General features: G+C 40.2%; 1 protein-coding gene and 1 long non-coding RNA gene across 2 annotated transcripts; both read left to right on the top strand.

Annotated features, from left to right (window-relative positions):
- The first annotated feature begins 2,746 nt into the window (after window positions 1-2,746).
- LOC308316836 lies at window positions 2,747-8,009 on the top strand. Its single transcript, XR_013964218.1, has 6 exons — window positions 2,747-2,876; window positions 3,266-3,523; window positions 4,790-4,843; window positions 4,960-5,148; window positions 6,892-7,065; window positions 7,854-8,009. It is a non-coding gene; the product is annotated as an uncharacterized lncRNA (long non-coding RNA).
- A 342-nt stretch (window positions 8,010-8,351) lies between these two features.
- On the top strand, window positions 8,352-22,624 carry LOC308316842 (adhesion G protein-coupled receptor F5-like). Its single transcript, XM_080765630.1, has 13 exons — window positions 8,352-8,449; window positions 8,909-8,939; window positions 9,829-9,880; window positions 15,134-15,235; window positions 15,652-15,728; window positions 16,448-16,623; window positions 17,122-17,286; window positions 17,629-17,828; window positions 18,657-19,674; window positions 20,231-20,272; window positions 20,404-20,469; window positions 22,071-22,134; window positions 22,502-22,624. Exons 1-13 carry the CDS (start codon window positions 8,354-8,356, stop codon window positions 22,576-22,578), a joined length of 2,166 nt encoding a protein of 721 aa, XP_080621756.1. The 5' UTR covers window positions 8,352-8,353; the 3' UTR covers window positions 22,579-22,624.
- The last annotated feature ends 279 nt before the right edge of the window (window positions 22,625-22,903 follow it).

Below are 22,903 nucleotides of genomic sequence, written 5' to 3' on the forward strand. Positions count from 1 at the left end.
CTTTTTATCTAATTATTTCAAAACTTTTCTTTTCTTTCTTTCTCTTCCCAGTCCCATGTGCCCCAATGAATGTCAATGCCAGTCTGGCGTGTACCAACACAGCCCATGTGACCTGGGTAGAAAGCTCCAGTGCCACATCTTACAATGTGACAGCAGTGGGTCAGGATGGACACATACATGACTGCTCCACCAACAGTACCAGCTGTCAGATACCCAACATGCACTGTGGCCAGAACTATACCATCACAGTGACACCATATGCTGACTCATGTGCTGGGATTCCCAGCATTCCTCTTCACTTCAGTGCAGGTACACAGAGAAAACAATATGTACTAATTATAAAGGTGCAATTTTGGGAAATTGAAAGTGTGGTTGCATTGACACGAGTCGCGAGGAATCCACTGGGAACTGAATTCTGTCTTACCATTATATATTTAATATATAATATAATATTATATATTGCGATATCATGTGAAGCATGACAACAGTGACAACAGTCACAGTGTGTGAAACATGAAAAAAATTCTCGGACCGAGAACAATAGTGTGTTGCCTATAGCAACCACACTAATATGACTAAAGACTATGCACTAATATGAACAATCTACAACAGACTAATTTGATAGTCTAATTAAGATGCTCAGCATACGTTTTGTACTTTTGTTTGATCAATTGAAGCACAAATGAAAGAGAATAATCGTTCTTTCTCTCCACTTCTTCCCTCCATCTCTCCAGGTCCCTGCGCCCCCAGTAATGTTTCTGTTTCTGCATCATGTGGGGCTAGCACAGTGTCCTGGTCCCCTGTTTCAGGAGCAGACGCGTACATAGCAACAGCAACAGGACATGATGGACACAACCACACCTGCAACTCAAGCACTGCCAACACCTGCTCTTTCACTGATCTACACTGTGGTGGAAACTACTCTGTCAGTGTTGTAGCTGTTGACAGAGGTTGTCACAGTGAACCAAGTTCAGCTGTGGAACTGAAAACAGGTGAGATGATGGTCACTAACGACTGTGTAATGCTGACCGGAGCATTTACACGTTCTTCAGTACGATATAATTTAAATGTTGGTATCAGGATGTCTGACTTAATTACTAAATGCATTACTTAATTACTAATTTAATTTCCGTGAATACATCAAATATATTTACCTCTTTCTCTTCCCTAGTACCATGTGCCCCAGTGAATGTTAGTGCCAGTCTGGCGTGTCCCAACACAGCCCATGTGACCTGGGCAGGAAGCTCCAGTGCCACATCTTACAATGTGACGGCAGTGGGTCATGATGGACACATACATGACTGCTCCACCAACAGTACCGGCTGTCACATACCCAACATGCACTGTGGCCAGAACGTTACCATCACAGTGACACCATATGCTGACTCATGTGCTGGGAATCCCAGCATTCCTTATCACTTCAGTGCAGGTAAAAAGATGGAACAAGATTACTCTAAAGGCTATGTACTAATTCTAACAACATCCAAAACAGAACATTTTGAATGGTCTAATTGCAATTTGCATGAAATACATGAAAGACAATAATCTTTCTTTCTCACAATTTCTTCCCTCCATCTCTCCAGATCTCTGCCCCCCCGGTAATGTCTCTGTTTCTGCATCATGTGGGGCAAGCACAGTGTCCTGGTCCCCTCTACCAGGAGCAGATATGTACATAGCAACAGCAACAGCACATGATGGACACAAACACACCTGTAACGCAAGCATTGTAAACTCCTGCTCTTTCACTGATCTACACTGTGGTGAAAACTACTCTGTCAGTCTTGTAGCTGTTGGCAGAGGTTGTCCCAGTGAACCGAGTCCAGCTATGGAACTGAAAACAGGTGAGATGATGGTCACTAATCCTGACTTGTTGTGTCATAAACTTAAATTGATTAAGTGTCTTAAAATCTAGATTAAGATCAATGCATGAATTGAGTGAAGGGAGGAAGGATTGAACATGTTTGCCACCCCCAAATTTTAAATGATTTAAGAAATATGAATACAAAGAAAACATTTTGCCCATTAATATAGTCTTTTCCCCCATTTCTTCTATGCAAATCAGAGATTCAAATCATGTTGTGACAAAATTGTCAAATGTTTGTCATTGGTTTCCTTAAGTTCATTGGAACATAGTATTATTGTTTCTGTACCTAATGTTTAACTCTGTATCCATGCTCTCTTTGCAGTGCCATGTGTTCCTACCAATGTCTCAGTAACGCCTGACTGTATCAGCAATGCTGCTGTTGTATCCTGGTCTGCCAGCAAGGGGGCAGTACAGTACTCTGTTTCTGCCTGGAGTAGTCAAGGCAATGCCAGACAAGTTGCCACCAACACTACAAGCTGTCAGAAACCCCTTATGTACTGTGGCCAGAACTATACCATCACAGTGATACCATATGCTGACTCATGTGCTGGAAATCCCAGCATTCCTCTTCACTTCAGTGCAGGTACACAGAGAGAACAAGAAATCTAAAAGCTATGCCGTAATCCGAACACAAAGAGTGTAATTTGATTAATCTAATTATCATTTCCTCAACAAAAGTTTATTTATCCAGTTCAAGGAAACATGAAAGATAATAATCTTTCTTTCTCTCCACTTCTTCCCTCCATCTCTCCAGGTCCCTGCGCCCCCAGTAATGTTTCTGTTTCTACTGAATGTGGGGCACAGTGTCCTGGTCCAATGTTTCAGGAGCAGACATGTACATGTATAGCAACAGCAAAAGGACATGATGGACACAACCACACCTGCAACTCAAGCACTGCCAACACCTGCTCTTTCACTGATCTACACTGTGGTGAAAACTACTCTGTCAGTGTTGTAGCTGTTGACAGAGGTTGTCACACAGAACCAAGTCCAGCTGTGGAACTGATAACAGGTTAGAAGATGTTGATCGAACACTATAACATGACTTATTAGGAAATTTTCCCCTCTGAGTCGATTTAATTATATTGAATGGTTAAAAACATCTATGATTTAGTCCATGAAATGAGTAAGTGGAGGAAGGAAAGATTAAACTTTGCCACCCCACAATGTAAAATCATTGTAGAATTGGGAACACAAATAATACAACATGATTCAGCAAAAATTATTTCTCATAACTTCTTGCTCCATGTCCTGTCACTGATTTGGAGATTCTAATCATAATAATTTACATTTTCTACATGAGATCTCAGAGCCTGCCCAGATATGTTTTATTTTCTCCCCCAATGTTCCATCCTCATATTATTTCTGTACAATGTTTAACTCTGTATCCGTCCTTTGCAGTGCCATGTGTTCCTACCAGCGTCTCGGTAGCTCCTGACTGTATCAGCAACACTGCTGTTGTGTCCTGGTCTGCCAGCAAGGGGGCAGTACAGTACTCTGTTTCTGCCTGGAGTAGTCAAGGCAATACCACCTGCATGTCCTCTGATCTCAACTGTACTCTTACAAACATCACCTGTGGCTCCAACTACACTGTAGATGTAAAGGCTATTGATGGAAACTGCTCCAGTGACCCGAGTCAGACCCTGACATTCAGCTCAGGTAAGACATGGAGAACATACTGTACTGTATGTATGCACACCAAAGACAAAAGACAATGTAATGCTGTTTTTTGATCTCATGTTCACTTCAGAAAGATGTATGTGGAATGAATAGAATCAAATAGTTTGGTATGACTTATTTCATGAGTGAATTTGTTTATGTTACATTGGAAGAATAAGGAAAGAGAAATTCAGTTACTTAAGTGTTTGATCCTTCCTGAATATTTTCTTAATGTGAAGATTTTCTGCTCAATAACAACACTCCCCTCGCACCTATTTCTCTTCCCAGCCCCGTGTGCCCCAGTGAGTGTTAGTGCCAGTCTGGTGTGTCCCAACTCAGCCAATGTGACCTGGGTAGAAAGCTCCAGTGCCACAGCTTACAATGTGACAGCAGTGGGTGAGGATGGACACATATATATGACTGCTCCACCAACAGTACCAGCTGTCAGATACCCAACATGCACTGTGGCTAGAACTATACCATCACAGTGACACCATATGCTGACTCATGTGCTGGGAATCGCAGCATTCCTCACTACCTCATTGCCGGTACAGAGAGAGAACAGTATTTAAAATCTCTAAACAATGTACAGTACTAATCTGTCTGCAAAAGTTTCCAACAAACTCATTAGTTTATACTTATTCAAAAGGAGCACCCAGTAGAACAGGGGTTCCTAAACCTTTTTGGCCCAACACCCCTTGGGAGGGAGACATTTTTCCAGTACCCCCAATCCTCGCGATAAGCAATAAGCTACAAGCTACAACCTTACATTTAGATGCTAGTGGAACTATTTGTATTACAACCTTTCAATCAAATTAAGTCTCAACTCGCTACCACATTTTCACAACTTTTATTTAAGATGACATCAGTGCAAAAACATAATTGCCTTCCTTGATGCATTAGCGAGCGTCAACGAGCAACAGCTGCTCACAGAAACGCAGCTTCTGCAGTGCTCTAACTGAAAGTGACTGCATGGAGTGACTTTCCAAAAACCCTTGAATAGGCCTATGATGTAATATGATTAAGGATTGCTGCGATTATGGTAAACTCACATATTACACATAGTATACCAGTTCACTACCAAAACCCCCCCCAAACACGGACCCCCTGGCTATGCGTCGCGGAACCGACTTTGGGATCCGTGGCAGTAGGGTACAAAGCTATACTAAGAGGCATACTCCTCTCTTAACCTTTCTCATCATCAGGCCAGAGTTTGATAGCGATCACTTGTCAGTGCAAATGTATATCAAATATATATCGTTACAGAAACTACTGAACCGAACACTACAGTCCTACCAACACCAGCAACTTCAGTAACTGGCAAATATATATATGGCATGTGTTAAACTTTGAAACAGACTTAATTACCGGTAGTCTGCTTGATCTGAATATTTTCGCCCATCAGGAATAACTGAATTATGATTTTATCATTCTAGATTCAACAACTACTGCTACAACACAGCAGAACACTACAGCCATCACATCAACTACTGCTACAACACAGCAGAACACTACAGCCATCACATCAACTACTGCTACAACACAGCAGAACACTACAGCCATCACATCAACTACTGCTACAACACAGCAGAACACTACAGCCATCACATCATCTTTAGTAACCAGTAAGTAAGAACATTTGTTGAATGTTTTCTTTTCAGCTAGTGAACAGAATACTACAATTATCACAACATCAAGTTTTGTAACCAGTAAGTATGTAAAAGATCTGTAGGGTTGTAAGTTCGTTTAGTATTTAACTTAAAATACGACATGAGACACTTAATATATAAATTCATTATTAGAAATGTTTCTAGACCTTCCTTTTCCGTGGTATACCGGTAATTTATTTTCTATAAAACAGCTTGCCCCCAAATTGATTTGCTGTCAGCTACTGATATTCACAAACACTGCAAATAAACAGATGCTTTCTTCACCCTCCCAATGACTGATTGTGGGGGCTAGCAGAGATGGAGTACTTGTAGAGAGGCTGGGGAATTGGGAATTGGCTTTAATAAATTGGTACTTGAAGGGGAGAAAATGTTTTTCTTTTGTCTTGAAGGGGCATGTTTTGCACAATAACAGTCTTCATTATGTCTGCCCACAATCTCTGTGATTTATACAGTACGTTTGTTTACCTCACTCACTGATACTAAAATCTGATATTTTAATTTTTTCTATGAACCTGTGAATTGACACCCATACTGTTAAAAAAGATTATAAAAGGTTCTAAAAAGATTAAAATAAATAAATAATAATAAACAGATGCAACAACTATTGGACAGAACACTAAAAAAATCATTAACATCGTGATTCACTTCCTCCTCCACGTCATCAGTGCCCATACCCGAAGGCGGGGTTGGCGAAAGGGCCTTTCTGTGTGGAGTTTGCATGTTCTCCCCGTGTCCATAGGGTAGGTACCCTCACATAAAACATGCAGTAATCCTGGTCACTAAACTGCCTCCCCCTGGCCAGAGGGGCGCCTGATGGAGGGGAAAGGAACTGGTTGGAATAACGTGTTCCTTCCACGCGCTACGTCCAACCAGGGAAACTCCCCCCTGTCAGGTGTAAAGGAGCAACTTGGACACTCAGGCATGAAGGAAGCATGAGTTCAAGTCCGTTGCTCTCCCCTTGTCCCCCATATATAAAATGAGTGGAATGCCCCTTTAATACATCTTCTAGATTCAACAACTGCTGCTACAACACAACAAAACACAACAATTCTCTTGACACCAACAACATTAGTAACCAGTAAGTGAGACATGAAGATAAAATATGTTTTAAAAATAGATCAAACCTTTTAGATTTATTTTAAGCAAGGCATCAGCGGTCTTCTTGCTAATAATTACTAATTATAATCCAATCATTTCAAAATAGTGCTCCTCCTTCCCTCTCCTAGCTGTGCCTTGGGGTGGCTCTTACAGTGTCAGTTTGCTCGCTATTATCACCTGATACTGTACATAACTAATAGACTTTGCAGTATTAATGTGAAGAACTGAACAGTTACTTTTCAGTACATGGAAAACAAACATTATTCAAAATTCTCCTCTGCCCCAACACAACACCACAAACATTCTCCAAAAACACCAAAAAGTCTGATAAAGCTGAAACACACCAACTGAATATTTTCAGTTTGGGGGACAAACACGTTTTAAAGCACTTTCATACATAACGTTCACAGTAGCCTACAATAACACAGGGCTTAAAGTTCTCAGTCCTGGGGACTGATTTCAGTCCTGGGGACTGATTTCAGTCCTGAGGATTTCATAGGGGTCATTTAATGAGATCAGTGCAGATTTGCAGAAAATCTTTTTCAGTCTTGGGATTCTTTTTGGCTTTAAGCCCTGAATAACAGCATTATGTATCCTTAGACTCAACAACTACTGCTACAACACAACACAATACTAAAGCCAACACCACCACCACCACCATAAGAAGAACAACAGCAACAACACCACCACCGTCACCACCAACAACAACATCAACACCATCACCTACAACACAACAGAACACCACTGTCATTACAACACCAACTTTGGTAACCTGTAAGTAACTAACTAGGAATTTGGTTGAATATTATGTTTGGACCATACCAACAACATGTGTGACCAGCATGTCATTTTAATAATGTAAATAATTATAATTACATAATATCCTTTCTTAATGCAGTAAGTGAAACATAGTGGATCGTGGGCCTCTTGTACCTGGGCTCAGCCTCCAAATATTAGTTGTGACACATACCATTTTAGGTGTACAACTGTACACTGATGCCACTTTTACATTACCAAGTATGAGTACTTTGGAATCTGCCCAACGTGCCTGTAATTCTTGGTTATGAGATCGTAAAAGCTGAAGCATCCCACCCTAAGTAAAACTTTGCAATGTGATGTGAGAGTGCAAACTGGTCAACACAAACTCTGGACTCCTGGATTGCTGTCCTCAACTCCATACCTTCCAGCATCAGGGTCCGGAGCTCTCCAGTGTTGCTAGCTGCGCTGTCGCACTGCAGTGTGTCTACATAGTAATTAGTGCGCCTTCTTCCCTCTCCTAGCTGTGCCTTGGGTTGGCTCCCACAGTGTCAGTTTGCTCAACATCATCACTTGATACATAACTAATAATTTAACTTTACCTTATTAATGTCAACTGAACAGTTACTTTTAGTACATGGAAAACAAACTTAAAATGTATTTTCTACCACACAACAGCACAACAATTCTCCAAAACACCAACATTTTAATCTGAAACACACCAACTGAATTTCTTCAAATAGAAAAATGTTTTGCACTTTTATACATTACGTTCACAGTACAATAACAGCATTATGTATCCTCAGACCCAACTACTACTGCTACAACACAACAAAATACTATAGCCAACACCACCACCATAAGAACAACAACAGCAGCAACTACAATGACACCAACGACACAGAAGACAACAACGGCAGCAACAACAACAACACCAACGACACAGAAGACAACAGCAACAACACAGAAGACAACAACAACAGCAGCAACTACAATGACACCAACGACACAGAAGACAACAGCAACAACACAGAAGACAACAACAACAGCAGCAACTACAATGACACCAACGACACAGAAGACAACAACGGCAGCAACAACAACACCAACGACACAGAAGACAACGGCAACAACACAGAAGACAACAACAGCAGCAACAGCAACAACACAGAAGACAACAACAACAGCAGCAACTACAATGACACCAACGACACAGAAGACAACAACGGCAGCAACAACACCAACGACACAGAAGACAACAACAGCAACAACACAGAAGACAACAACAACAGCAGCAGCAACTACAATGACACCAACGACACAGAAGACAACAGCAACAACACAGAAGACAACAACAACGGCAGCAACTACAATGACACCAACGACACAGAAGACAACAGCAACAACACAGAAGACAACAACAACAGCAGCAACTACAATGACACCAACGACACAGAAGACAACAACGGCAGCAACAACACCAATGACACAGAAGACAACAACAGCAACAACACAGAAGACAACAACAACGGCAGCAACTACAATGACACCAACGACACAGAAGACAACAACGGCAGCAACAACAACACCAACGACACAGAAGACAACAGCAACAACACAGAAGACAACAACAGCAGCAACAGCAACAACACAGAAGACAACAACAACGGCAGCAACTACAATGACACCAACGACACAGAAGACAACAACGGCAGCAACAACACCAACGACACAGAAGACAACAGCAGCAGCAACAGCAACAACACAGAAGACAACAACAACAACGGCAGCAACTACAATGACACCAACGACACAGAAGACAACAACAGCAGCAAAAACAACAACACAGAAGACAACAACGGCAGCAACAACAACTACCTCAGCAAAAACGGGTAAGTTAATACTAACTCATATTGAAGTAATGGATACATTTTAAAGAAACAACTTAATTGGATGGATGCTAGAATCATTTCCAAACTGTGTGTGTGCGTGTGCGTGTGCGTGTGCGTGTGCATGTGCGTGTGTGTGTGTGTGTGTGTGTGTGTGTGTGTGTGTGTGTGCACGCGCGCGCCTGACTGTGTGTTTGGATATGGAGGCTGGTTACGTGGCAGGTGCTCTCCAGTTTGTTCCTCTAGTGACTAATTATAATCCAATCATTTCAAAATAGTGCGCCTCCTTCCCTCTCCTAGCTGTGCCTCTATTCAGAGTTTAGCCATTTTAAATGCTAACGATGGTGGCACCAACAAACGTTTTTAGAATGTGTGCGTGTGTCTACTGCTTTTGGCTCAGGTAAGACTAGCTGTCAACAAACCCATCGACACAACTTTGTCTACATATCTTTAAGAAAATCTACCAAAAATCTACCAATCATATACTTGTATATTGAATGTCATAATCTCACTGTTTCATGAGGCGATGGACGGCGCATTCAGCCCATCGGTAAGTGTGACAAGTGTCCTTTGGAACAAATTGTATACAACACGTATACAATTTGAGTGTTCCAAGCGTAAAACAAGTAGCCGAAAAAGACACATGTATCAATATTGTTCTTTTGAGAACGTATTATTTTGTGAGTCTGATTATTTACATTAATTTCAACACAGGTTCAACAGTTTTGCCATGAGTGTTTTCGGCTCCTCTTTTTAGATTTGTCACTCGTCGTTCATATCAAGCTGAGTATGTACATCATGTCTTGCCCTCTTCTTTATACTCACAGATATAGACCTTATTCTTATTACATACGTACCAGTCCTCATGTACCAGTCCTACATATCATTACAGATTCAACTACTGCTGCACCTATAGTTCTGACAGCAACACAACCACCAACGAAGTGTTTAAAAAACATTGTACATGATGTTACTTTCTACAGAGCTTCATGTACTTTGGTCGCATGACGTTCAGTAGTCTCACATAGCCAGAGTAGCTGCCAGACCATCGGTATATTTGCCTATCTCTGCCTATCAATCGTCTGCTCTGGATGACAAAATTACTGGTGACAAAATTACACCCACTGTAGGCTATGCCTTTACCACACCAACTGAATGCGTCCGCCCTTATTAGGAGGGCCGGCCTTCCCCTACGGCATTTTTATTATTATTTCAGAATGGCACCCTCCTCTACCCTAAACAGAATTAGAATGTGACCAGATCAGCGAAAGTCTGGGTATGTGAGACTAGACAGCCGGTAATATGCAAAGATAATTCTGTATTACAGTGTATTTGAATAAATGGATAATGGGTAATAGCCTTAGATACACAGTAAAACATGTTAATTTAACTGTAACGCATAAGGTTACACTCTTAGAGTTTCAAATGGATAAATTATTACAGAGGAATTTAACTGTGTCGTATAATAAATAGTTAATAATTGAATAACAGATTACAGTAATAGTAGTGCAAATATAAGGACATCCACTATGAACTTCAGACTGCTGCTGACTGGCAGCCTGTCACTCACACCATGTATTGTACATGTCACTCATGAGTCAATGTCACTGATATCAAGTATTCTCATGCTTTGGATGCGCAATTTATGCCTGGTTTTTAGTGACCGATTTCATACACTTACTGCATAATAACTCGTAAATTACACTAACTCAACAAGACAATGACAAAGACAGACAGACAATGTGATGACTCATAGGAACACGTGTGGTTGTGGTTGGGAGGGGTTATTAAAAAAGATCACACTTGTGTGAAGTGAGGGGAGCTCACTTGGCTGCCTAATAGTTTTGGTTTTTTCATTATAGTTTAGTTTTAGTTAGTTTTGACATATTTTTTTTCTAATTCAGTTAGTTTTAGTTAGTTTTTAGAGCGGGTTTGCTAGTTTTTATTTTGTTTTTATTTTGGTGAAAATGCTTAGTTTTAGTTTAGTTTTAGGTTTTTTTGCGTACTTCGGTTTATTTGTGGGTTAGGGTTAGCGTGGCTACATGCTGCCGTACGGTGCTGAAAACTGCTGTAAAACTTGTTGGAGAAATGAGGAAATTAATCGAATGAATTTAAAAGGATTATTGCGAACGCAGTGAGCACTTACTATGAGACCTAGCAGATCATGTCTGTCTGTCTGTGTGTGTGTCTGTATGTCTGTGTGTCTGTCCCGCTATCCAAATATGGAGTGTGTTGCATCAGCAATCACTCAGCTCCATATATGGGCACAAAAGGGGCCAGGTCCACTCAGCTCCATATATGGGCACAAAAGGGGCCAGTGATTTGTTTGTTGTGGACCTGGCCCCTTTTGTGCCCATATATGGACACAATTTATTCTAATTGTTATTGCAATTTACGATCTGCGTTCGCTTCCCGCGTTCGCGCGTCTTACTCGTATTATAAATATCCGAAAGGCATATAAATATTGATAAAAACTAAAGGCATTTTGTCTATAATTTCAGTTCGTTTTAGTTAGTTTTGAGGACACACAATACAGTTTCATTAGTTCAATTAGTTTCAGTTAACTAAAATGTTTTTTTAATTCTAGTTTTCGTTTTTTAGTTACCGGTAGTTTTAGTTAACTATTATCCACATGACCTCACACGAGGCATACATAAAGCAACATATATAGTGGCAGATTCACTGCCACTATATACGTTAGCAGACATGAATGCAGTGTGTTAATGTATAAAACGTATCCAGTCACAACAAGATGTATTTATATTGGCCACATGACGTCTCACATTGTCAATGTTTAACTGCCATAAACAAACAGTAAATGTCCATAGACTTGGCTGCCATTCGATTTTTGTCAAAAGTTTGATTTGATAATCTATATTTTGAACTTTCAGGTAAAGAAAAAAAAAGTACAGTATTAAAAAATTATAGATAATATAAATATTAATATTAAATAAACAAATGAAATAAACAAAGAAAAAAACACAACAATGTGATCATTGATCTTCCACCATAAGTTCAAAAAGTAGTAGGAAGAAGTAAAGACTTATTTACTCCTACCCCCTTCTTATCTAATATTCATAATCCCTATAAGCAATTACAATTTTAACTGTATAAATCATATAATCCATGTGTATCTGTATCCGTATACTCCTATACTAACTATATATATATATACTGTATATATATATATAAGAAGTAAGTAACTCATAGCCAGAAACAATAAATGTGCCCCATCCTCTTAAAAAGGGCTCTAAACAAACATTAAAAATCCATAGACTTGGCTGCTATATGTCGTAATAATACAAAAAAATAAAACAGGCATTGGGATGGGGTGTGGTACATGAACTCTCTTCTTATGGTTCCTCTGCCTATGCATTAATATAATTACAGATTCAACTACTGCACCAGTTCCGCCAGCAACAACGATCGGTAAGTGTTTAAAAAACATTGTACTTTAAAAAACCCTTATACTTACGTTGTATACTTATGCTGTTTGACAGTGTCTACATACAAGCTCAACGCATCACATCATGATGTATTTTGAGCTTGTAGGTCTGCTTTTTATACATGTTTTGCCATTCTTTTTACATTTTTGAAACTCTTCGTCTATTATGACATGACCAAGATAGGAAAATCACGTTGTAAGTGGTTACGTTTGTCTGTGGGGTTTGTATTATCAATAATTAAACTGGTTGGAATAACGTGTTCCTTCCACGCGCTACGTCCAACCAGGGAAACTCCCCCCTGTCAGGTGTAAAGGAGCAACTTGGACACTCAAGCATGAAGGAAGCATGAGTTAAGTCCGTTGCTCTCCCCAGGTTGGCGGAGGGTGTGTAGAGCCCAGGATCACAGTAGATCAGGGGTGCCCATTACGTCGATCGCGGTCGACCAGTCGATCGCAAGCGCTGCGCAGGTAGACCGGCGCTTGGCCCTGACATGAAAAAAAAACAAAAAAAACAATCCTCGCCGCGGGCAGGCGGGGGCGGCTTTAAAACCCCCCACAATGCAGTGCCTTGTTTTCAAGTGTGGGGAACGTCGGGTGTGTTCTGTTGTTAAACAAACAAATTAAAAGGATATCTATCTATCATTGTTCATAATTATAGCAAGATGCACGCGGCAAAGAAGCCTAAAACATATCACTTCCATGCAGAGTGGGAAGAAGATTATTTTTTCACAAAGTCATATTCCAAGTCCAGCTGCGTTTGCCTTACTCGAGCCCATCGCTACATTCATGTGCTTCCCATTCAGAAGCTGATGTTGATTCCATTGCCTCGAAAATAGCAACACTTTTTAACATGAACTCTTCTGCGTTGGAGAATGAGATCATGGCACTGCAGGCTGACATACAGTTAAAGTTGCGCGCCCGCGATGGAGAGTTTTGGAACTTACTTGTGGAGGAAAAGTATCCAAACATCAGGACTTGTGCAGCCTCGCTCACAGCGTTATTTGGCTCCACATATTTATGTGAATCAGCGTTTTCCCACATGAAGATAATTAAGTCCAAATAACGTTCCACGTTGACGGACGATCATTTGGAGGCCTGTTTAAGACTAGCTGTCAGCAGTGACTGACGCTGAAGGACTCCATTCAGTACAAGGCTGCAAGCAGTCATCTGATTAAAGGGATAGTTCAGATTTTTTTAATTTAAATTGTATGAAATACTTCCATTAATATAGTGGTTGCAACTGTATGAATTCATTGCCAGAGTCCTGTGGTGGGAGTTCTGCTCTGGTTGAGTTGAGTGGTGCATTATTCCTTCATGTGATTGTGTATGCTTTTTATGTGTGATACTTTTAATATTTGTAACATTTTATGAGCAATATGTTATTACAAATTGAAATTGACGTTATTACAAAGAGTAACTTTAACAAAAAATCTCTTCTTTGCAATGTGGGGTAACTGAAAAGGTGAATTGATTTTGAAACAGTCCTAATGCCTTAATGTTATTTATTTTGAGTATTTTAAGCAATGGGATAATATTTTTTTGGTTGGTAGATCACCTTGAGCTGGCAATTTTAAAAGTAGACCTCAAGTCAAAAAAGTGTGGGCACCCCTGCAGTAGATGATTGACACAGGGGTGAAAAATGGGTTACAAAATCGTGGGATAAAAAATATAAGTAAAAAAAAAAAAAGAAAAAAAGTATCAACAAGAGCTTTTGACTAAATAATAACTACATTGTATCCATTGGAATGCAGCTTTTTTACATTTCATGAAAGTTTGAACATCATTGTCCACCTTGGGAATGTATATCGTTGCTGTCCGGCAGAAACCTTATCTTCATATTTTAACCTTTTTTGTTTAATTGTTCTCGTTAATCTCATAAATTAACGCTACTTGATTACACTAAACTACTACAGTGTCACACAAAAGTATCGTGAAACGACACATTTTGATCATGTCGATCTGCTACTTTTGCTAAAAATATATATATATTTGAATCCTGAAAAGTAACAGTTTGTTAACTCCATAGTTGTGGAATTATGAGATATCAACGACAGAGATGATATGGTTATTGCATACAAGACAATGCATGCAACTGCAGTATACTGTCTTTTTTTTTATCCTTGCCCAGAATTGAACATGTCAATTAGGCTTCAAAGGGCTTTCACAGAGGATTTAAATGATGAAGAAAGTACAGAATTCAGACGTTTTAAAGAAGATCTTAAACAATTTATGGAGGTCCTGGTAAGTGTGTGTGTGTGTGTGTGTGTGTGTGTGTGTGTGTGTGTGCGTGCGTGCGTGTCAATTGTTTTTCATATTGCTGTGTTCCTGTCATTAAAAGTATCATTTAATTTGCAGTTGACGGAGACTTATGGAAGAATCACAGCGTTCATTTCTATTGATGTAACAAACTTTAGGTACAGTATTTTACAGCAACAAATACAGCAATTTAGATGTACTGTAGGGCTGTGCGACACATTTATGTTCTCAACTTTTTCCTGGTTTGTTCTTACTAACAGAGAAGGAAGCACTATTGTAAACTACGTTTTGCAAACATCATCTGTTAATACAACGGAATTACTCAAAGCAAATGCAGATCTTTTACCTGCCTTGAAGAAGGCAAATCTGACTGCAATAGGACCAGTTCGAGGACCAGAGTACACGAGTACGTTTTTAAAATAAGCTACAGAAAAATGATGTCATCAATTTTCATACATTACGTTCACAGTACAATAACAGCATTATGTATCCTTAGACTCAACAACACCACCACCGTCACCACCAACAACAACATCAACACCATCACCTACAACACAACAGAACACCACTGTCATTACAACACCAACTTTGGTAACCTGTAAGTAACTACTGTACGATAACTAGGAATTTGGTTGAATATTATGTTTGGACCATACCAACATGTGTGACCAGCATGTCATTTTAATAATGTAAATAATTATAATTATATATATAATATCCTTTCTTAATGCAGTAAGTGAAACATAGTGGATCGTGGGCCTCTTGTACCTGGGCTCAGCCCCCAAATATTAGTTGTGACACATACCATTTTAGGTGTACACTGATGCCACTTTTACATGACCAAGTATGAGTACTTTGGAATCTGCCCAACGTGCCTGTAATTCTTGGTTATGAGATCGTAAAAGCTGAAGCATCCCACCCTAAGTAAAACTTTATAATGTGATGTGAGAGTGCAAACTGGTCGACACAAACTCTGGACTCCTGGATTGCTGTCCTCAACTCCATACCTTCCAGCATCAGGGTCAGGACTCAGGAGCTCTCCAGTGTTGCTAGCTGCGCTGTCACACTGCAGTGTGTCTACATAGTACATAGTAATTAGTTTGCCTCCTTCCCTCTCCTAGCTGTGCCTTGGGTTGGCTCCCACAGTGTCAGTTTGCTCAACATCATCACCTGATACATAACTAATAATTAAACTTTACCTTATTAATGTCAACTGAACAGTTACTTTTTAGTACATGGAAAACAAACTTAAAATGTATTTTCTACCACAGTCAGTAGAGCTCTTGCCTTCGGACCACAAGGTTGTGTCTTCAAATCCGTGTACTGTCAACTCAGCTCGTCAGTCGTATTTGTGCATATTGTTCTTATTGCGTATTGTCCCTCTTTCTTGGTCCCGCCTTATCACTGCTTGCAGCTATATTATTATTATTGTTATTGTTATTATTATTATTGTTGTGGTACATGAACTACTGCACCTACAGTTCCGCCAGCAACACAAACAACAACGATCGGTAAGTGTTTAAAAAACATTGTACTTTAAAAAACCCTTATACTTACGTTGTATACTTATGCTGTTTGACAGTGTCTACATACAAGCTCAACGCATCACATCATGAATAAATGAATGAATGAATTTTATTTATATAGCACCTTTCCAAACATAAAGTTACAAAGTGCTTTACAGGTTAAAAACAACAATAGCAAACAACATCATGATGTATTTTGAGCTTGTACGTCTGCTTTTTGTTATTATTATTGTTGTGCAGTCATAAAATTTGGAAATAACTAGATTATTTGCACTTGGCACAAGGTCCTACATGTAATGATGAGGAGTATGGTAGTGGACGAGAAGGAGACGAACGAAAACCACCATGTAAACGTGGCCAGGTTGGAAAAATACTCGTCAAATGTCTCAGTGGACAATGGAAACTTCTGGAGGATAGTTGTATTGTAAAAGAAATAGCAGAACTTCTGACTGAATCCCAGGTAAAATAAGCTTTTTTAAAATCTTTATAGGGAATACCACCACATGAAGGGGAATCACTTTCACTAGTGGTTCTCAAAATGGGCTCTGAGAACCCCCAGGCGTCCTCGAGGGTGTTCCAGGGGGTCCCCACCAGTGAAATTAGTTAATAAATCTGTTTAGCCACTATAACCCTATACACAGCAGATATTTGAAAATAGCTGATCTACAAGCTCACAACACGTTGGGATGTTACTTGTTGTGAAGTTATAAGTCAGCTACTTTAAAAAAAATGTATTTTTGGAATATTTGTTGAAATGGTTTAACAACAATTATCTTGTATGAGGGTCTTTGGTAGAAGATATTTCCAGATGGGACCCGGTCCACTAATTATTAATTTGGGGGTTCTTGACATTTGAGAACCACTGGTAACAGTACAGAACCACTGGTAACATAACAGAATGTTCTTGGTTGGTACCATGCAAATGCAATTGACCATTTGACATGTTTGATTCTTTTAGGATTTGGTTGCGAAGACAGTTCCAGAATTTGTGGGGAATCTAACTAAGGTGGCAGAAGCACATCAAACAGTAATTACTGGTTCGAGTGCAACCATATCTGCTATTATTGACATCCTGGTCAACATTGCAGATGTCGCCGTTGATGTCGATGAGATTGTCATGACGGTAAGCGGTGGAAATAAATCCCCATATAGGTTTCTATATGCCTCGCAGCCCTCGCCTCAAAAATATACCTATTAAGGCCTATTAAAGAAAATATATAGAATGTTATTATGGAGTAGGTGAATGATTCTTACTTTCATGGTGACCTAATAATTTCAGCTTAATGAAAATAAGAAACACTAGATGTTAGACCTGTTGTTCATCACTAAAACACCAAATTGAGAACCACAGGAGAGCTTTATTATGTTACATTGTACTTTGCTTACAGTATTATGCAATATTTTGTAGCTTAAAACAAGATAAACATGTTATCACTCTAACAGAGAAATGCCGTTTTGTCTGCAGGATATCCTGGAAATAGTGGATGTCATCATTGATGAAGCAGCAACAGAATCCTGGTTCATTTTAAACACCAACAAAACCCTCAATGTCAGCTCAAAGTTTCTAATTTCATTGGAAAGTATCATCGACTCCTTGGAAGGGGAGTTTGATATATCAACCGACCTCATTCTGCGGACAGAACAAGATTCAACAACTCGTACCAGGCGGACATTAACTCTAGTGTCACCCTCAACATTCTAAACACCAGTGCTACCAACCTCTTTATTACCACCATTGTCTTCCCCCTCAACAGCATTCTACCTCCCAGGAATGCCAGCTTCAACGCCAGCAGCTTCAATACCAACGAAACCAGCTATGAGAACACCATCAATGGCAAAGTTCTGATGGTTGATTGATTGATTGAAATCTTTATTAACAGTTTGCAGAATTACAGTACATTTCAAGCACAAACTCAATACAAAGACTGTTAACTGTGAGTGGACGACCCAATTAAGCCTTACACTTGTTTACAACAGGGTCCACATTGTTCAATTCATCAAAACATTTAGAGACAAACAAATAGACACTTCTATGTAGTTAAAGAACAGAACAGGAATTCATCATATAGGAAGCGAAAAGGGAAAAAAAGTATATATACAGTGAGGGGAACAGGGGGATAAAAGAAAAGAAAACGAAAGACAGAGTGTAGGGCGCCTGCACACAACACCATGCGTTGATGCCATGTGTGCATATGTGCAGGCACCCAACACCACGTCCATACAAAAACATAGTACAATCCATAGTACAAGGACAGAGTGTAGGGCGCCTGCACACAACACCATGCGTTGATGCCATGTGTGCATATGTGCAGGCACCCAACACCACGTCCATACAAAAACATAGTACAATCCAGATACAAATTCAGCTTTTACAGAGGCCAGTTTCGAATTGCAGCCATCCGTAGGTGCCCTTTGAGAGCAGTTTTGAAGGAGCCAAGGGATTCACATGTCTTAATGACTGTTGGTAGGGCGTTCCACATTTTGGTCGCATAGGTCGCACATGGTCAAGCTGAACACCACGGTTGAAAATGTGATAATAACTTTTGACAAACAAAACACGTCGTTGACATTGAACCCACAGTGCGTCTTCTGGAACTTTGCACTCTTTGATAACCTCGGCGGATGGGACCACGAGGGGTGTGCTTTTGTGTCAGACATAAATGATACCGTCACCTGTAACTGCACCCACCTAACCTCCTTCACAATTCTTATGTCGATTGACATTCCCCCAGAAATTAAAGTTTTACTGGACATAATCTCGTACATTGGCATAGGGATATCAATGGGATGCTTGGTCATTTGTCTCATCGTTGAGGGAGTCGTTTGGAAGGCCATGACCAGAAACAGCACCTCATACATGCGTCATGTTTGTATTGTGAACATTGCTGTGTCTCTGCTCATTGCAGACATCTGGTTCATCATTGGATCAGCAATTGCCAACAACCCCCTTGAAAATCCAGGGGAAGATTACAGAGTTCCAGTCGCTCCATGCCGCGCAGCAACATTTTTCATACACTTTTTCTACCTTGCCCTGTTCTTTTGGATGCTTGTGTCTGGCCTTCTCCTGTTTTACCGAACCATCATGGTTTTCTCCCAGATGTCTAAATCAACCATGCTGGCCATCGGTTTCTGTTTGGGCTATGGAGGCCCTTTAATTATAGCAGTCGTCACCATTGCCTCTACAGCGGGCAACAATGGCTACATCAGAGAATACAACTCTTGTTGGCTAAACTGGCACAAGACGAAAGCCCTACTTGCGTTCGTGATTCCTGCCTTGACCATTGTTTTTATAAACTTCATAATTCTAATCGTGGTCTTGTACAAAATGCTGAGGAGAGGTGTGGAGCATTCTGACCAGTCAGATGAAACGAATGCGATAGTTGTCGTCGCAAGATGCTTGGCCATTTTGACTCCTTTCTTTGGATTGACTTGGGGTCTGGGAGTGGGAACTATGACAGCTCCAACAAATATTGGAATCCATATTGCCTTCGCATTCTTCAACTCATTACAGGTAATGCAAAAGCATATAGGCTAATTTTCCTACTTATATTGATCCCAAATGACTTGCCATGGGGTCTATTTTGAGGGGTTTCAGAAATGCCCCTGTTGTCCAGTTTCCCTCCTCTCTATCACAGTCTCGTAAATCATGTTTTGAGGTGAGCGTTCGGCACAACTGTCAATCAAAGTGACTGTACTGGCCAATCACAGTGCGTCTTTTCCGGGCAAAACACATAACAGCATAACATCTGTTTAGCAGACTGTGGCTCATGTGGGACAACCAAGGCATGGATATTTGTAATGGCAGCTAATAACACATTCATGAAACAAGCTAAAACAAAAAAACACATTTGACCGCAACAAATTGCATAAAAGCTAAATTACTTATAGCCTCCGCTCTATGCTATGAGGTCTGCTGGGGAAACTTCAATTCCGCAAAGTTATGTTAAGTTAAGGTCACAAACAAACAGTTTGTTTTTTATTGGGCATGAATGTATAGGCCTACTCTACATTACTATACTGATGTATACAACCATCAATAAAACACTTTATTTATTTATTTCATTTAGGGTTTCTTCATTTTAGTGTTTGGGACACTGTTGGATTCAAAGGTATGTTGTAGTATACAAATATAAAACATACACTAATGCAGATGCATACTAAACTATATTAAAATAAAACATTTGCTTTGTTTTTAAAAGTATGTATTGTGTTGTATAACATTCAAACACTCTGCCTACAGATCCGAGCTGCCTTATTAAGACGTCTACCTGCAGGAAGTACAGGCACCGGCTCTAATCGAACAAGAGTAAGTGCATTTGAAAATCAGTAGTTTTTAAAACCACAGTTCGTTCCACTAGCATCAGTTTGCTATTTGGCTTTTCTTTTGCAGTTTCCCCCCATTTTCTCACAATTTATTCGCTGGTGTGAAATTGGCCTAATGTGCACTGTCAACCAATAACAAACAGTAAGACGCCCTGAGGGCGAGAAGCGACCACTTTGGCATGGGGGTCAGATCAACATATGGAATGAATTCTGTACTGGCCATATATGGAGCATGTTTTGAGTGTACAGGGTTTGATGAGGACATGAAGATCAACATTATGGAATGTCAGTACAGGCCAGCTCCATATATGGAGATATAAGGGTGGCAAGCGGGGCAGTGTCTTTGAGTGTACAGGGTTTGATGAGGGCCCAGGTAGGGCCAGGCCAAAGTTTTCGAGTTTTCGATGAGGTCAGTGCCGTGATCTTCATATATGGAGATAGCCATATATGGAGACGGCCATATATGGGGCATCAACCATATATGAAGATGGCCGTATATGGAGAATCGACCATACAGTATCTGGTGGTGTGACGTGTCACAAGGTGTGATGTCACGAGGCGTCATGAGCTGACAACCATATGAGTGTGACCTGACTGACGGACAGGTTTTCATAGTAATTTGCGACCTACAGTTGCAATTAACACTTCTTTGACTGTGTTGACCTTGGAATGGAGCAAGCATTTTACCTTTGTCATATAATCCCATTTAGAAAAATATATCTGAATATGAATTGAAACATAAAAGCGATGCCATGTGGAATGCAGGTAGCCACGAGTCTCCTACTCTCCTCCATTGAACAGTGCTTTCTTCTGTCATAAGTAAAATGCCAAGTTATTGCACCTCACACCAGATGGACTAAACCAGTAAGACGCGCAAACGCGGGAAGCGAACGCAGCTTGTACATATTTGGGTTTTGGACGTATAGCTGCTTTGGGGACTCCTTATGGCTGAGTCATGGTGACGTAACAGCGGGACTCCATATATGGGCACAAAAGCGGGACAGACAGACAGACACACACACAGACATGATCTGCTAGGTCTCATAGTAAGTGCTCACTGTGTTCGCAATCACTGCGTTCGCAATCACTGCGTTCGCAATCACTGCGTTCACAATTATAATTTGGTCACTTCCACAAGGACATACAAATTAACCAGTAAGACGCGCAAACGCGGGAAGCGAACGCAGCTCGTACATATTTGGGTTTTGGACGTATAGCTGCTTTGGGGACTCCTTATATGGTTATGGCTGAGTCATGGTGACGTAATCACTCAGCTCCATATATGGGCACAAAAGCGGGACAGACAGACAGACAGACACACAGACAGACAGACACACAGACATGATCTGCTAGGTCTCATAGTAAGTGCTCATTGCGTTCGCAATAATAATTAAATATTTTTTTGTGTTTCATTCTCCACTAGTAACCCTCCCCGCCAAACAGGCACCCAGAACAACCAGTAGGAGGCGCTAGTGCACTGACAACAGTCAAGGACACAAGTGAAGCGCCTCTTTAATGATGGTGTTGCATACTTGCATTGTGTGAACACATTCTTATAATTACTGGTCCATGTTTTCCATACAGAGTACAAGTGGTGGTATTGCTTCCTCTGGATTAAACTTCTTCAGGAGAATACGTGGAAGGCGAAGTAAGTGCATCATGTTTAATAATAATAGATTCACTGATCTAACCGGCGGCGGTGGCTCAGGGGTAGAGTGGTCCGAGGTTGCCAGTTCGAACACGGGCTCCCGTCGAAGTGTCCTTGAGCAAGACACTGAACCCCTACTTGCTCCTGATGTGCTGGTTGGTGCCTTGCATGGTTTCCGTATGAATGTGTGTGTGAATGTAATACAATCTATGCAAATATCTACGCAATATAAATGCACCATTTACGGGCCGTAGCCAAACACACATTAATTTGGGGGTCCTTGATGACACAAAGAAGTTTGAGAACCACTTATAGATATTTTTCAGATTGAATGAGCCATTTCACTAAAACATTTCTTGTTCTCCAGATATCTACCATGTGTCAGGAGCCAACAACACAAGCAGTTCTGTTCCGACAGAATCATTCATTATTACCAACAATTAATGGAGTGTGTTAGCAATTAATGTCGATACTATTCATTAAAAGTGTAGGCCTACTGTATTTATTATTTTTTTGTGTTTTGTTTAACGGTTAAAGCTCTATTATATAGCCTATTCCAATAGTAATCAATGGTGTATTGTTTGTTCAGGAACAGGTGTTTTCCCGTTTCTCCAGTAAACACTAAACAGAAAATACAATTTCAGGTCGGGAAGGGATAGACATTTTATCCAATCAGGAGAGAGAACCCTACCATGATTATTTATCAGCTTCAATTTTATAGTGATCCAGTTCCAATTTTGTCTCTTCTGTTATCTGTTTAATAAAGATG

This window comes from Protomyctophum bolini (genome assembly GCF_963924005.1).
Source record: "Protomyctophum bolini genome assembly, chromosome: 6".
NCBI classification, from domain to species: domain Eukaryota; kingdom Metazoa; phylum Chordata; class Actinopteri; order Myctophiformes; family Myctophidae; genus Protomyctophum; species Protomyctophum bolini.